This window comes from Anolis carolinensis, chromosome 4 (genome assembly GCF_035594765.1).
Source record: "Anolis carolinensis isolate JA03-04 chromosome 4, rAnoCar3.1.pri, whole genome shotgun sequence".
NCBI classification, from domain to species: Eukaryota; Metazoa; Chordata; class Lepidosauria; order Squamata; family Dactyloidae; genus Anolis; species Anolis carolinensis.
The window spans coordinates 155,658,200-155,672,651 of record NC_085844.1 but is presented as its reverse complement, the minus strand read 5'-3'; the positions used below and the strand labels follow the sequence as shown (position 1 = coordinate 155,672,651).

The following is a 14,452-nucleotide window of genomic DNA, read 5'->3' as shown; positions in this document are numbered from 1 at the left end:
TCCTAAAGTTCCCTCTGATTTCCCTCAGGACACTTGAACTAGTACATTGTGGACATTTGGATCTCTTTGTAGAGGCAGAACATGTATACAAATATCTGCACATGCACCCTGTTTATGCAGTACTACCATATTGTAAAAAGCCACTTGCTAGCTGATGCCGGAGGAAGGGGGGTGCCAACCGTTTCCTGATGATGATGACACTGAATTGAATGGCTTGTTTGAACTAATCCAGTTTTCCCTTTTCAGGTGGAAAAGCAACAGGTGTGCGTGTGATTCTGAACACAAACATGGCCACAGAGAAACAGTAAGTATGTTTACTATCAGCACACTGCTGCAATCAAATCTTTAATTTTTTCAGGATGCATGTGAAATTTTTGGAAGGTAGCCATGCCAATACAGATTAGCCCTGGTAATACATAATTTAGCTCTGTGTATGTTCACACTATCCAAATTGGAATGAAATTAGTGCACCATACAGATTATTTAAAGTTTTGACCTGTTCTCCCTACACATTTAGTACTTGAACTATGAAGCAGTCACTAAGGATTGATAACATGTTTTCTATGTGTAAAGATGCTTTTGGGTTGTAACTGTCAGTATATTACATCATTGGTTGTAACAGATAGACTAGGAGTTACGGTCTGTCACTAGACGGAAGGTAACAGTTGCCCACCCCTGAAAACTGTCCAATGGCTACACAACATCAGTGTTTTTGAAAAACATACTTTAAATTATAATTACAACTACAGTAGAGTCTCACTTATCCAACACTCGCTTATCCAACATTCTGGATTATCCAACGCATTTTTGTAGTCAATGTTTTCAATACATTGTGATATTTTGGTGCTAAATTCGTAAATACAGTAATTACTACATAGCATTACTGCGTTTTGAACTACTTTTTATGTCAAATTTGTTGTTAAACATGATGTTGTGGTGCTTAATTTGTAAAATCATAACCTAATTTGATGTGTAATAGGCTTTTCCTTAATCCCTCCTTATTATCCAACATATTCACTTATCCAATGTTCTGCCGGCCCGTTTATGTTGAATAAGTGAGACTCTACTGTATATCTCTTTCTCATACCTCAAAGCTTTACTGCTATGGCATGAAATATTCAGAATAGCCTGTGACATTGCTCTGAAAGTTATCTTTCTGGACATAACCATGAATCAGAAGGAGGCAAAACCAAAATAATTATTCAATGCAGGGTTCCATCAAGTTTCTGAGGATAAGTAATTTTGCTGCATTTGTACAATGTATATCTAGGGATTTATATTCCGCCCTTCTCACCCCGAAGGGGACTCAGGTCGGATTACAGTATGGCAAACATTCAATGCCATCAGACAAACAACATACAGTATAGACACACACAGAAGCAATTTTAACATTTTCCAGCTTCATGAGGATATGCTCGATTCCAGCCACAGGGGGAGCTGTTGCTTCATCATCCATGAGTGATACCGGGTGCTGTACTTCCTCATTCCTTTCCACGTGTTGCTGGCAGTTTTATGGTGTTGTAAATTAGTTAAATTAGCCTCCCACGTAAAGCATACCTAAATTTCCTACTTGACAGATGCAACTGTCTTTTGGGCTACTTAGGTAAACAGCAAGCCGGGCTATTTATTGGTCGGGGGCTTAACCCGACCCAGGCTTCGAACTCATGACCTCTCAGTCAGTAGAGATTTATTGCAGCTGGTTACTAGCCAGCTGCGCCACAGCCTGGCCTGGGATGAAATAATTAATAATTAATCAATCATTAATCATCAGATCTAAGCTGTACAAAGGGATGACTTGTGCCATCAGTCTACAGAAGCATCCTAATTTATTTTATGGAGTAAATCCAACTCTAGAGGCTACAGAAAAGGACATACTAAGAGATTGCCTAAGAAGCCATCTGTATTAATGATAAAGGAAGCATAAAATAAAAATCTTGAGAAGAATTCATATAAGAAGCCTAATGAAGATTTTTTTTCCAGCACCCCTACTGGTTTACCATCTCAATCTATCTATTTCAACCAATATACTTATAAAACCACCAGTTTAACAAAATGGATTATGCAAACTGGGTCTAAACCAAGAATGCTCAGTGACAGATATAAATATTACTTGCCTGTTCTCACATATGTAGGACATATTTTATAACCTTTTAAACAGTTGTTGACTAGCAACAAGTGATGTAATGACTGAAAGGCTATGTAGGAAAGCCACTTGTTGGATCTCATCTTAAAAGATCTATATTTGGCTCGTTCATCAGTTACCATTGATTGAGATCTTGAACATGTTATTGGGTGATCTACCTGCATTAGCCTCCTCACACCATGCACAATTTCAGCCCAGATATTAGAGCATTAGAGTACAACTGATATAGCACTCTCTTTCTAATATATACAAACTTATCTCCCCAACTCCTTCCACTAACCTTTTCTTTCTAAATGATCCAGCCCACTCCCTGGTTATAGGTTGTGCTTTTCCTTATTGATCCTGCTAAATGAAATATCTTTGATTTCAATGCTGCAATACCATTCTCTTGGTTTTCTTGCAAACATATGTTAATACTTATTATGAAAGGAAAAGCCATATGACTTGTGACAGAATCCTAAGCTGTTTCTGATATTTTAAATTTAATTACTCATTGTCAATGAAAGCTGTATGTTTGTTGTTATTGTTGATGTATTTTCAAGTCATTTCTGACCTATTTCTCAAGGAAAAACTAGAGCAGGATTTGTTTATAAGAGATTTGTCATTGCCTTCCTCTGAGACTGAGAAAATGTGATTTGTCTAAAGTCAATCAGTGGGTTTCATGGCTGAGTGATGGTTCAAACTCTGATCTCCAATGTCATAGTCCAAAAGAAAACTACAGTACTTGCAAATTATATTTCCAGCTTCTATGTCTTTAAATATTATTTCTGAACGGAGGCAATGGTATAGACTGGATGTGAAATTGTTGAACTGGGCCAAAAATCACATCCAGAAGCCTAGGTCTTAAGCCTGGATGTTATAAATGGCTGTTCATATTCTTTCCAAAATACATGGCAACGAACTCAATCTATACTTTGCTATTAATTAATATAATGCAGACTGTCAGAAGATTTCTTTTCTAGGACAGTCTTTCAGACATTATTTCATTTTTAAAAAAAAATTCCAGATGCTATTGATATAATAAACCGAAGTTTCCATGCTCGCCCTAAGATTTTACCTAAAAAAGAAAAAGAAAACAAAGGTCTTTGAAGATTTATCAAACATGCCAAGAGGGAATCCAGAACCTTTACAGCCAGGCATCTGTGCTTCACATAGCTATGCAACTTTCTGACTGACTGTTACTTACAAGATTAGTAAACTTCTTAATAGTGATTTATTTCATTCAAGCAGCAAAAATAAATCAAAGCAAAACACTCCAAAACATAAATCAGAAAAGCTAAGCTGCTTCCACTGTTCAATGTGTAAATGGTTCATCCCTAAACAGTGAGTTCACTGAAAATCTTGGAGCCTGTGGTATAAATAAATTCAAATGTGCCAAGAGATCCATCCAGATGAGGTGGTCTGCTGTTTATCTACACACAATGGTTTTATTTGAGTTTGCCCACTTTTATTCCACCTCTACTTGGGGTGGGGAGGAGCGAATGATTCTGGACTGCAGGTAGTTGAATCATTCAGTCATATATACACCAATGAAAATTTGTAGGATTACCTACACTGAGAGGTGATTGCACATTCTGACTCTGCAGCTACAACATGCACACACTTGTCTAGGAGCAAGCCTCAATGGGTCTTTTTTGGTTCAGAGATTACAGAACTGTTATGTATGAGTCACTGCTATTGGCTTGCCTTCTTTTCATCAGCAGCAAAGCTTAGAATAATTACTTTTTTGGATGAAAACTCCCAAAATCTATGGTGCCTGAGTAATTCTGAGTGCTATAGTCCAAAAAATATTCCAAGGAATGTAATGAAAGATCACAAGTTTGTATATAATTTATTAATTCCATCATTTTAAGAATTTTGAGGCTGTCCTTTATCCTGATTTCACATGCCAGTAAGGTAGTGCTCAAGACCCTGCAAGGTAGACTCCAGAAATACATGGAGTGAGAATTGCCAGATGTACAAGCTGGGTTTAGAAAAGGCAGAGGAACAAGAGACCAAATTGCCAATATCTGCTGGACAATGGAGGAAGGCAGGGAGTTCCAGAAAAAAGAATTCTATTTGTGTTTTATTGTCTATTCTAAATCCTTTGTGTGGATCATAATAAATTGTGGCAAGTTCTTGGTGGTATGGGAATACCAAGTCACCTTGTCTGTCTCCTGAGAAATCTGTATAATGAGCAAGTAGCAACAGTAAGAACAGACCACAGAACAACAGACTGGTTCAAGATTGGGAAAGGAGTACGGCAGGGTTGTATACTATTCAACCGATATGAAGAACACATCATGCGACATTTGGGGCTTGATAAATCCAAGACTGGAGTTAAAATTGTTGGAAGAACGATTAACAACCTTAGATATACAGATGATACTACTTTGATGGATGAAAGAGAGGAGGAGCTAAGGAGCCTTATCACCAAGGTGAAAGAAGAAAGTGCAAAAGCTGAGTTGCAGTTAAACACCAAGAAAACCAAGATTATGGCAACTAGACAGGTTGATAACTGGCAAATAGAGGGAGAAAATATGGAGGCAGTAACAGACTTTATATTTCTAGGTGCGAGGATTACTGCAGACGCAGACTGCAGCCAGGAAATCAGAAGACGTTAATTTCTTGGGAGGAGAGCAATGCTCAACCTTGGTAAAATAGTGAAGAGTAGAGACATCACACTGACAACGAAGGTCCGCATAGTTAAAGCAATGATATTCACCGTAGTAACCTATGAATGTGAGAGCTGGACCATAAGGCAGGCTGAGGGAAGGAAGATAGACACTTTTGAACTGGTACTTTTCTGTATGCAAATGATATTCACTTTTGCCAATCTTTCTATGCAGAAATGTGATTTACTGAAGATGGTTAACAATGGTTTAAAAATATAAAAAGTAAGGTAATGCATAATGAAACAATGTAAGGATAACAAAAACACCAGTGAAACTATGAGAGTTTTTTTTCCAAGGTGGAAAACGTGGAGTCAACCAAACTTCTTTCCACAATCTGAGAGCTAGGATGGAAATACTATTTCCTTTTTCTACTTGAAGAAAACCTCTCACAGCCAACAAGGAAGGCTTTCAATATCAACCAAGGTTTTTAACATATGGAAGCAATTCTTAGTTTGACATAACAGTTCATCTTACATCAACATAATAATTTAGGTTGATTTATCCATTAATGAGACAATCCCAAGTATCAGAAATGTCTACTGAGAGACAATATGAAATGTCAGAAGAGGGTCTCTGCAGTGTTACAGCAATCTTGGCACTTGTAAGCTTCCACTCTCAACCTCAGAATTTCTTTGTTAACAGACATGTTCTGAATGTGGCTGGATATAAATAGAAATATACCAGAAGGCTTTGCATCCCACTCAGAGGATCCAAAATACCTTTGACTCAAGCCATGGTCTCTCCCACTGCATGTTTGGTCATGCTGTATGGCAGTCAGGCTTTCAGGGTAGTCCCTAGATTTGATCCCATGGGAAAGATCGCCATGGGATTCATATGCTCAGACCGAGCATGGCTCAGGAAAAAATTAATTGGTTCCTCACTCCCTAAGGGGATGAATAGTGGGGTGGCAATATGTGGCCATGGCTAATGCTCCTTGGGGATCTTACCATTTTTATTTGACCATGGGTATTTCTGTGTCTATCCTGGAAAACGATTGTGGCAGAAGCGTTTTGAGAAGCTGGGTCTCTTTCCTTCTGACAAGAAACAAAATGTTCAGATCCCTGTTGGGTGACTGGAGTTGTTGGTGTGCATCAGATGATGGATGGGTCTGGTGTGTAATTGTCCAATGGATATGAGAGTTCCATGGCTACTAACATATATTTAATTTTCTCATTGTCATGTTGAAATTGGTTTCTGGCCATGATTTCTTCCATAATAGTAGAGCTCCTTTTGTCTACAAGGCCATAGATGGCTCAGATCCTTTCTCCAGCTATATTTTGAGGTCAGGGCTGGATGGTAATTACGTATATGCAACTCTAAAATGGGTAAGAATGCTTTCTATGGTTTTAGATCATGGACACATGCACTGCAGCAACCCTAATCTAAGGCAGTGACACTGGCCCTAGATTCTAGTAAACTCCAGTTTCCATCAGCCTGAATGATTAATGCTCAAGAATAACGGAAATTGTCAGTGATGATTTCCTGCATGGCAGGAAGTTGGACTGGATGGCTCTTGTGGTCTTTTCCAACATTATGATTCTATAATGAGAATCACTTGTTCTCCACCACCAATCTAAGCCCAAACTAAATGACTGGAATGCAATTAATGTTCCATTTAGTTTGGCACACATAAAAATGAATGCTTCTTCTATCATGGTGTTTCCTACTCAAACTTTTAATAGAAACCCACATATTTTAAAAATAATCAAAATATGTTTTCATCCATTAAAATATTTCTACTGGTCAATCAACTAAGAACACAACTCTAAAGATTATGAAAACTATTTGCATATCACAGTCTGCTTCACATCTTTGGTTGCTCTTGTGACAGAGCGGTGTGAGATACTACTCACAAGTACACCTCAAAGAAAAACACAGAAGCAAGATTAGATTCCCAAATAAATTCTTATTAAACACATGAAATATAAATACACTTAATTATATGAGAGTGCTGCTCATAAACAACTCAATGTTAGCACTTTATAAAAAGTTGTTCAAAAGCTGAACTCTATGTTTTAAGTCGAGGTCCATAATGATGCAATTAAGATTGGCTGGAGAATTGCATCTGTTGATTATTATGAGGATTGGGGGTAGGGGAAGAGAAAATCCAGCTAATTGCAGCCAGTATGAAAATACATGTTTCGTTCACAAGGGTCAACATCTTAAATAAGTATTTACATAAAAGGTCTGTCCAGCTTTCTTGGCAGCAAGTGTACCTTGAACTTCTGTGGAAGCTTAAAACAGAAGAATTAGGAAAAGAAGAACTTAGTGAAGTTGTCTTCCAAAAATAAAATAGAGGAAACTCCTCAAAACCGCAGTCAACACAAGACAGCTGGGAATGCAAAAGCTGAACATTTCCAGTTTCATGTAGGCCTGGGCTCTCTGCATTATGGACTGTGTAAAAGCTTTTCCATTTGGGTAACACTCATCTCAAAACTAAGCCACCAATTTTCTTTGATTAGAGACGGCTGTCTAAGCTCTCCGTCTATGAGAGCCAAAAAGGCTATAGAAACCATAAAGTCTCTTTATACAAGTTATTCCTGTATCAAACAAATCTGAAGTTTCCAGCTAACTAATCAACATTTTGGCAAAGACATGTGGGCGAATAACAATCAACTAGCCCAGTGTGGTTTGGGGTACTATACTGAATATTAAGCAAGGGAAAATGTGAACATGCTCCCTCATCAGAAATATCTTCATCCATGTAAAGCCTGAAACACTGGCATAATATCCAACATGTGTGTCTCATGCAAGAGAATTAATATTAAATTTTGCTATAGAAAGATTGCTTTTCTTTAGTTCTTACATTTGTGTGAGTGTCAGAAAGAAGTACTACAAACTGTGGCATGTTAAACTCCTAAAAATGTGATGGCAAGGCATAAGCCAATTGCCCCTGATTAATTTAGAACAGTGGTTCTCAACCCGTAGGTCCCCAGATGTTTTGGCCTTCAACTCCCAAAAATCCTAACAGCTGGTAAACTGGCTGGGATTTCTGGGAGTTGTAGGCCAAAACACCTGGGGACCCACCTGGGGTTGAGAACACTGATTTAGAGAGACCATTTGTGATTCACACATAGCTCAGAGCAGAGGCCACCATTATTCCCTTTCTTTTGCCTGACCCTTTGGCACCACTCCAAAAAAAAAAAAAATGATCGAGGGAAACTGGACCTAATCTGAGCATCACTCAATTTTGACATGTGGTTGAGGTCATTTATTGAGATGTCTGGCTAGCATTCTGGTCTTCACTGCCTTTATTCCGTCCCTCTTTTACATCCTGGTAGGGCACGTCTACATTGACCACTCAGGTCAGTGTGGGACTGGATCGAATCTGTGATGGCCAAACACAGCATAGGGCTGATCTGGAGTAAAATGAAGTAAGACCACCTTAATGCAGCCTTGACTCACATTAACCAAAGTCAGGGAATAGTCTGAATTCTGGCTCAGAATTTGGAATATCTCAATTTTGGGGCTGTCTGAACAATTGGCCAGTTCTGGAATGGGACTAGCTGCAACTGTCCCCACTCTCACCCTGTGTTTCCTGGGCACATTTATCCAGGGCAAGATAAAAATAAACTTTTACTTACATACTTCAATATGGGACGATACCCCATCTCATTAGCAGGGAAATGACCATACTCAGCCTGATGCTTGGGTCAGCATGGCTGGGCATGGGCACAGCCTCCCGAGCCTCCCGTTCCCCTACACAAAATGTACAGAAAGCAATTTCTGGTGGCTGTCATCCTCCTGCGTCACCCTCAGTGATGGTGTGATGAAGCTTTGGAGCGGGACGCTCCATCCCCTATGCAGAGTTCCATTGTACCTTCAGGGAGGGTGACCCAGGAAGAGAACTGCCTCCAGCATTGGTATGAGGCTTTCTGTGAATTTTGGGTGTAGGAAGCAGGGTACAGGACGCTAGAGAGGCACTGCCATCCAACTTTCCTGGACTGCCTGAGACTGGAAAGTGTTGGATGACTCTGGGGATGTGATTTTGGACCTTGTATGAGGATCTGAAATGACAGTCTCCACAGCCCCCAAAAGGGAAAGGTGTGAATCCTCCTGAAAGATTCTCACATTTCCCAGTACTATTTTAACCCAGGGTCAAGATGGATGAAACAGTTTACCCCAGGTTAAAACATATTAGATGCTTAGGTTGATGCATTTCCTACACTGCATTTTCTGACAGTATAGATGCAGCCTGAGAGATGTCCAGCTAAACGCAAACATCGGCAAGGTTGTCTGGGTTAACATACAGGATTCCACACCAATCGATCTCTCTGCCAAGATCTTAGAACTACACAGGCAGTGATTTCAATATAAAGTTGTATATTTTTTGAAAAGTATAATAAAAAATGTACACATTCCTACCTTAGGGCCTTCAGGACCATTCAGGCCAGGAACACCAATATCGCCTGGAAAACCCTAGGACCAATATACAAATATACAAGCAAATAAGCAACAAGTCCTACATTTAGCTTCTTATTCATTTATACGTCTAATAACTCAATGGAGAAATGTAGATTTGTGTACATTGTTTGAGACAAGATTTATTCAAATCAGGGATCTTTAAAAAGAAAGTTAATATAAATTCTAATTTAAATGTGTCTAAGTGTGAGAGAGAAACTGAGAAAAGGATAGAGGCAGATAGGAAATGTACTCTAGTAAATACATGTAGCTATCAAATATTTCTTGTCTCCTAGGAAATATAAAAGCTGTACAAAAAACTGTTCCCCATTCCTCTCTTCCAGTACCTATTGTGTTGATTCCTCTCTTTTGCCATATGAAAGGAACCAAACAACCATGAAGCATGTTCCTAGCCTAATTCTCATATCTGAGGGGGATTAGGATGGTGAAAAGGTGTCACTCCCAAGACTGAGAAGAGCCCCTGCTGGAAAGGGAGCTTCTGTACCAAAGGCCTGTTACAATCTGTAAATCTATCATATACAATGTTTCTGCTAGTAACAGGCTGTGAAATGTGCTGCTTCAGCCACAAGATTGGTCCTCCATGGCTATGGCAACTTTAGGCTAGCAGGGGTATTTTCCCTCCATTTGATTTAAAGGAAAGAAGGGAACAACCAAGAGAACACATGGGTGGCGGCATCATCATCATCATCATCATCATCATCATCATCATCATCATCATCATCATCATCATCATCATCATCATCATCATCCCAGGCTTCCAGAGGGGCCACTTGTATTCCAAACGACACCGTGGCTTCACATGTAATCAATCTATGTAGGAGGTAACTGCTCTGACACAGTATATCTAACACTATGAATGGTTGGCCATGGCCAAAATTCAACTCTCCGGGTGTTTTGGACTTCAACTCCCACAATTCCTAACAGCCTACTCTGGTTCTAATGGACTACAGTTCCCATCATCCAAGGTTAGAATGGGGCAAGGATGGCCTGCGCTCTTTTACATCTCCTGAGCTCTCTTTTTGTTTGTTTCTTTGTTTTCAAGCCTGTTTTGCTTTTTGGATCCATAGGAAGTTTGCCCTCCGCTGTTCGGTGTGTGCCAATGCCATCATGCCTGAACCCGGTCAGGAAGACACGGTGTGGATCGTGGCCCTGGACCGCAGCTTCCATATTGGATGATACAAATGCGAGATGAGGAATTGGGTTGGGGTCTCCTTCTGGGGAGGGGCTCCAAGCTGTGGGGCTGAATCAGGTCCTATGGATTGATCTAGGAGCACATAACTTGTTTCCCAAAATGCCATAAGCTGGCTATGAAGTTGGAAGACTTATGGGAAATGTTTCTCCAAGTGAAATATTTATATCTACACTAACTGACTATCCATGATGCAGGAGTCATTCCAGGTCCTGTTTAGAGTTCTTAGACACTGAAGCTGGAAGACACCTTCTTCAAGGGAAGGATGTGGCTCCATAATTCTGCTCTTGACTTTCTGTTTAAATCTTTTCTCTAACACAGAAGAACGAAGATTATTCCAGAAAGTTACGTAACTGCCTTTTGCCTAAATAAACCTTCAATTTTTAAAAAATAAAATAAACCAAAAAGGATACACCATAGAAACCTAATATCCAGAATCAAAGATTTCTAGTAATAATTCATATGATGGAAAGTGCTGTTCGGATTCATTCAAACACTTTCCATTAGCAAATTGGAATGTTTGGCTCTCTCTAAGTAACAAGTCATCTGCTGCAAATTTGTGTTTAAAGGTTCTCTCAAAGCTTAAAACATAGTTTGGCTTGTGGAATTTTAAAGGAAAGTTTGCCTTATAGATGAGGGCCAAGTCCTTGTTTGATGGGGGGGGAAAGCAAATTGTTAAGTTTCGATAGGGGGAGTCACAGAGTTAGTTTCCTGATTCTTTAGCCACTATTTTGTTCCATTTTTTTAATTATAAATCATACCACTGTAAGGAGGCAAAGACAACTACTCTGAAAGGATCTTCAAAAGAACTGTTCTGCATTTTAAAATTTCCACATCCTAAAGCAAAATTGGAAAGTGAGGGAATGGGATTATATGTAATACACTGTGACCAGCTGTCTCTTATTTTAAGGGAATGTATCTTATTTCAGAAGACCACAGCTTCATAGTTCTCATAGTTCTCATGGTGTCTCTTATTACTGGAATTTCATTCTGGCAACCTTAATAAGAAGTATTTCTTTAGAAATATAGCTCAAAGTAGTTGAATTAACTAATATGACCATAGGCTGGAGGTACTCGAGAAATGAGCAGTTCACATTTCTATTTTCTTCATAAATATTAATACATTAAATTATGGAACCAAACAAACACCCCAAAACTAGTATCTGACAGCTGTTGTCACTTTATAAAAAGTAATGCTGAACAGAGGGACTTGGGCAATCCTGTTCCTAAGGTGCTGTCTTCAGAACTTCTTGACACCACACTATGAAATGAAACATAGTTTGAAGGTAAACATTTTAAGAGCTAAATAATGCAGCCAATGATCCATGAGACAAAACACTACATTTTGTTACTATTGATGAATAGTACTGTCAAGCCTCCCCATTTTTCATAGCTTTGATTCCAAAGTTCTGAGCACAAAACATACAAGTTGCTGACTCCCATTTGCTTTACTGTTCTGAGACAATTATGCACACAGTGATAGTCCACTGTAATTTAGGGATTAAATGAAGTGTTCATTGAAAAGAATAATTAATGTCTTCTTTACACGAAGTCTAGTCTGTGAAGGAGATCCTTTTGAGAAAAAATGCATTCAGCATCAAAAGGAAAAAAGTTACCGTGTTTCCCCTAAAATAAGACCTCCCCCAAAAATAAGACCTAGTAGGGGTTTGGGGGGATTGCCAAATATAAGGCCTCCCCTGAAAGTAAGACCTAGCAACTAAGGCTGCAGCAGGGTTCCATTGGGAAGCATGGCTGCAGGGCTAAAGCAGCACTCCTCATACACACCGGAGGGAGGGAGAGAAAGTGCTTGCTTTCTGTGCCTCCCTCCCTGGCTGGCCTTGCCTTGCCTGTCCCCCAGCCGCGGCTTGAAGAACCTTCCGTGGCTGCTGCTGCGCTGCCGTTTCTTCCTTCTCCTGGCCATGCTCCCTTCGCCCCCAAGGCTTCTGATTGGCTCCTGGAGCCAGAGCAAGGGAGGGTGGGAGGGAAGGAAGAGGGCTTTCCATTCGTCCTGCTCCTTCTGCTTCTTAAAGGTACAGGACGTATTGGGATTCTCCTCTCATCCTTATTCCTATCCTATGCCATGAAACATTATTTTATACTATTATTCTATTAACATATTATTATCATCATATTCTGTTACTATTACTATATCCCATTATTATATTATCCTATTAATATATTTTATATCATTATATTATATTTTTCTATTATTATTATATCATTATATTATTTTTCTATTATTATTCTATTATATTTTCATATTATTATATTATTATTCTGTTGTTATTATTATATTCCATTTTATATTATCCTATTAATATATTTTATATCATTATATTCCATTCTATTATTCTATTATATTATCCTATTATTATTATATTATTATGCTATTCTGTTATTATATCCCATTATTATATTATCCTATTAATACCATATTATTATCATATTCTGTTATTATTATATCCTATTACTATATTATCTCATTAATATATTGTAGATTATATTATTATTATATTATCATATTATTATTATATTATATTATTCATCATTCATGACTACATTGAAACTAGAATAGAGAGAAATCAGCGTGGAAACCTTGTGAAACCTAAACTGCAAGAGGTACCATGGATTGTTGTACATGTAAATAGTGGTAGTAACAAGAAATTCTTGACAGGATTCATAGTTTGTCTGGTTATGCTGGTTTGTGATGACAACTACTTTATAGTATATAATAAATGTTCATTTTGTTGTTCAACAATAAATATGAATTCTTCTTCATGGAAAAATAAGACATCCCCTGAAAATAAGACCTAGTGCATCTTTGGGAGCAAAAATTAATATAAGACCCTGTCTTATTTTCAGGGAAACAGGGTAGGACCTCATCGGGTGGGAAGGGGGGAAAGTGGAGGAAATCACCCTCATTTATTCCCTACCATCTTTCCCTGTCTTCTGAGATATCCAGCCATCCCATGTCCTATTTGATATCTTTTGCCCTAAAGATGGCTTTAGGGCTCAATTTCTATGGCCATTAAATGTGTATTTCATAAGACAGAAGGATAGAATTGGTAATATCATCTATATTCAGTAAGTAACACATTATATATATTGTTCTAAGTTATTTTACAACTATGCCTTTTGATGCATTTTTATAATACCAGAAGCATTAACAACGTATTAGCAAAATATAAAATGTAATTGGAGCAAGTAAACTTGTTGAAGTTTTAAAAGTCAGCTTTTCACCAATTAAGCTATAAATTTAAGGTTTATTTCTATTTTTCAAGAGTGGAGGAAAGAACCAGTGATACCAGTTTTTCTGAATCAAAGACAAGCCACATTTTGTATGATCTTCAAGAATTCTTACACTAAATAAGGAAGCAGTGGTGTCTCTTTACTTCCTAAATTTGTAATTCCCTTGTTGGGTAAAGACATAAATCAAAAAGCTTTAAAGAATAGGCCATAAGAGTGTAACTATTTAACAGGCAAAGAGTGAGCTAAAATGTACTGTCCACAATTTTGGAACTTTTTGATAGATGTAATGCTTCTTATTTTAATTACCATGTTGATTCTGTATATCACATGCTTCTACTCGGGTTTTTTTTTTTTTTTACTTTTTAGAAATTATAAATTTCTGGAATTAAATGTTATTTGTATTAAATAACAAGGAAAGGAAGAGTTTGATAATTAAACTTTATCTGTGAGGGTATATGAAAGTTGTTATCCAAGAGTCACATTTTCTACTTCTATTCTCTCTTTCCCTTTTCTGATTCTGCAGCTCCGAGTCTTTTCTATAGATTAGTTTTGAACGCTCATGGTTACATTTTATTTTGCGCAGCATCAGTTCTTAGCGTATGGAACCAAGAACCAACCCCCCCCCCCCCAATAAAAATCCTGCTTTCATTTGCATCCTACTATTTTGAAAATTGTGTGGAAAAGTAGATTCCAGGGGTTTTCAAATTCTGTTCAGACAGACAAGCAAAGCCTATGTGAACTATATGAGAGTCCATTCCAATGGGAAAAACATGTTAAAGCATGTTGCTATTTGAG

At 38.1% G+C, this 14,452-nt stretch overlaps 1 protein-coding gene and 1 long non-coding RNA gene across 6 annotated transcripts in view; one reads left to right on the top strand and one right to left on the bottom strand.

Annotated features, from left to right (window-relative positions):
* The window catches only part of LOC134298333 (uncharacterized), an 81,544-nt gene extending 78,620 nt beyond the window's left edge, over positions 1-2,924 (top strand). The window contains exon 2 of the long non-coding RNA XR_010005354.1: positions 247-2,924. This is a non-coding gene — a long non-coding RNA (uncharacterized LOC134298333). The remainder of the gene's footprint in view (positions 1-246) is intronic.
* The window catches only part of col24a1 (collagen type XXIV alpha 1 chain), a 233,242-nt gene that overhangs the window by 119,627 nt on the left and 99,163 nt on the right, over positions 1-14,452 (bottom strand). For all 5 annotated transcript variants that reach the window (XR_010005351.1, XM_062978066.1, XM_062978065.1 and 2 more), the window contains exon 20: positions 9,163-9,216. Coding sequence is in view for 4 of the 5 variants with exons in the window: in XM_062978066.1 (XP_062834136.1) it covers positions 9,163-9,216 (54 nt within the window). In the remaining variant the exon portion in view is untranslated. The remainder of the gene's footprint in view (positions 1-9,162; positions 9,217-14,452) is intronic.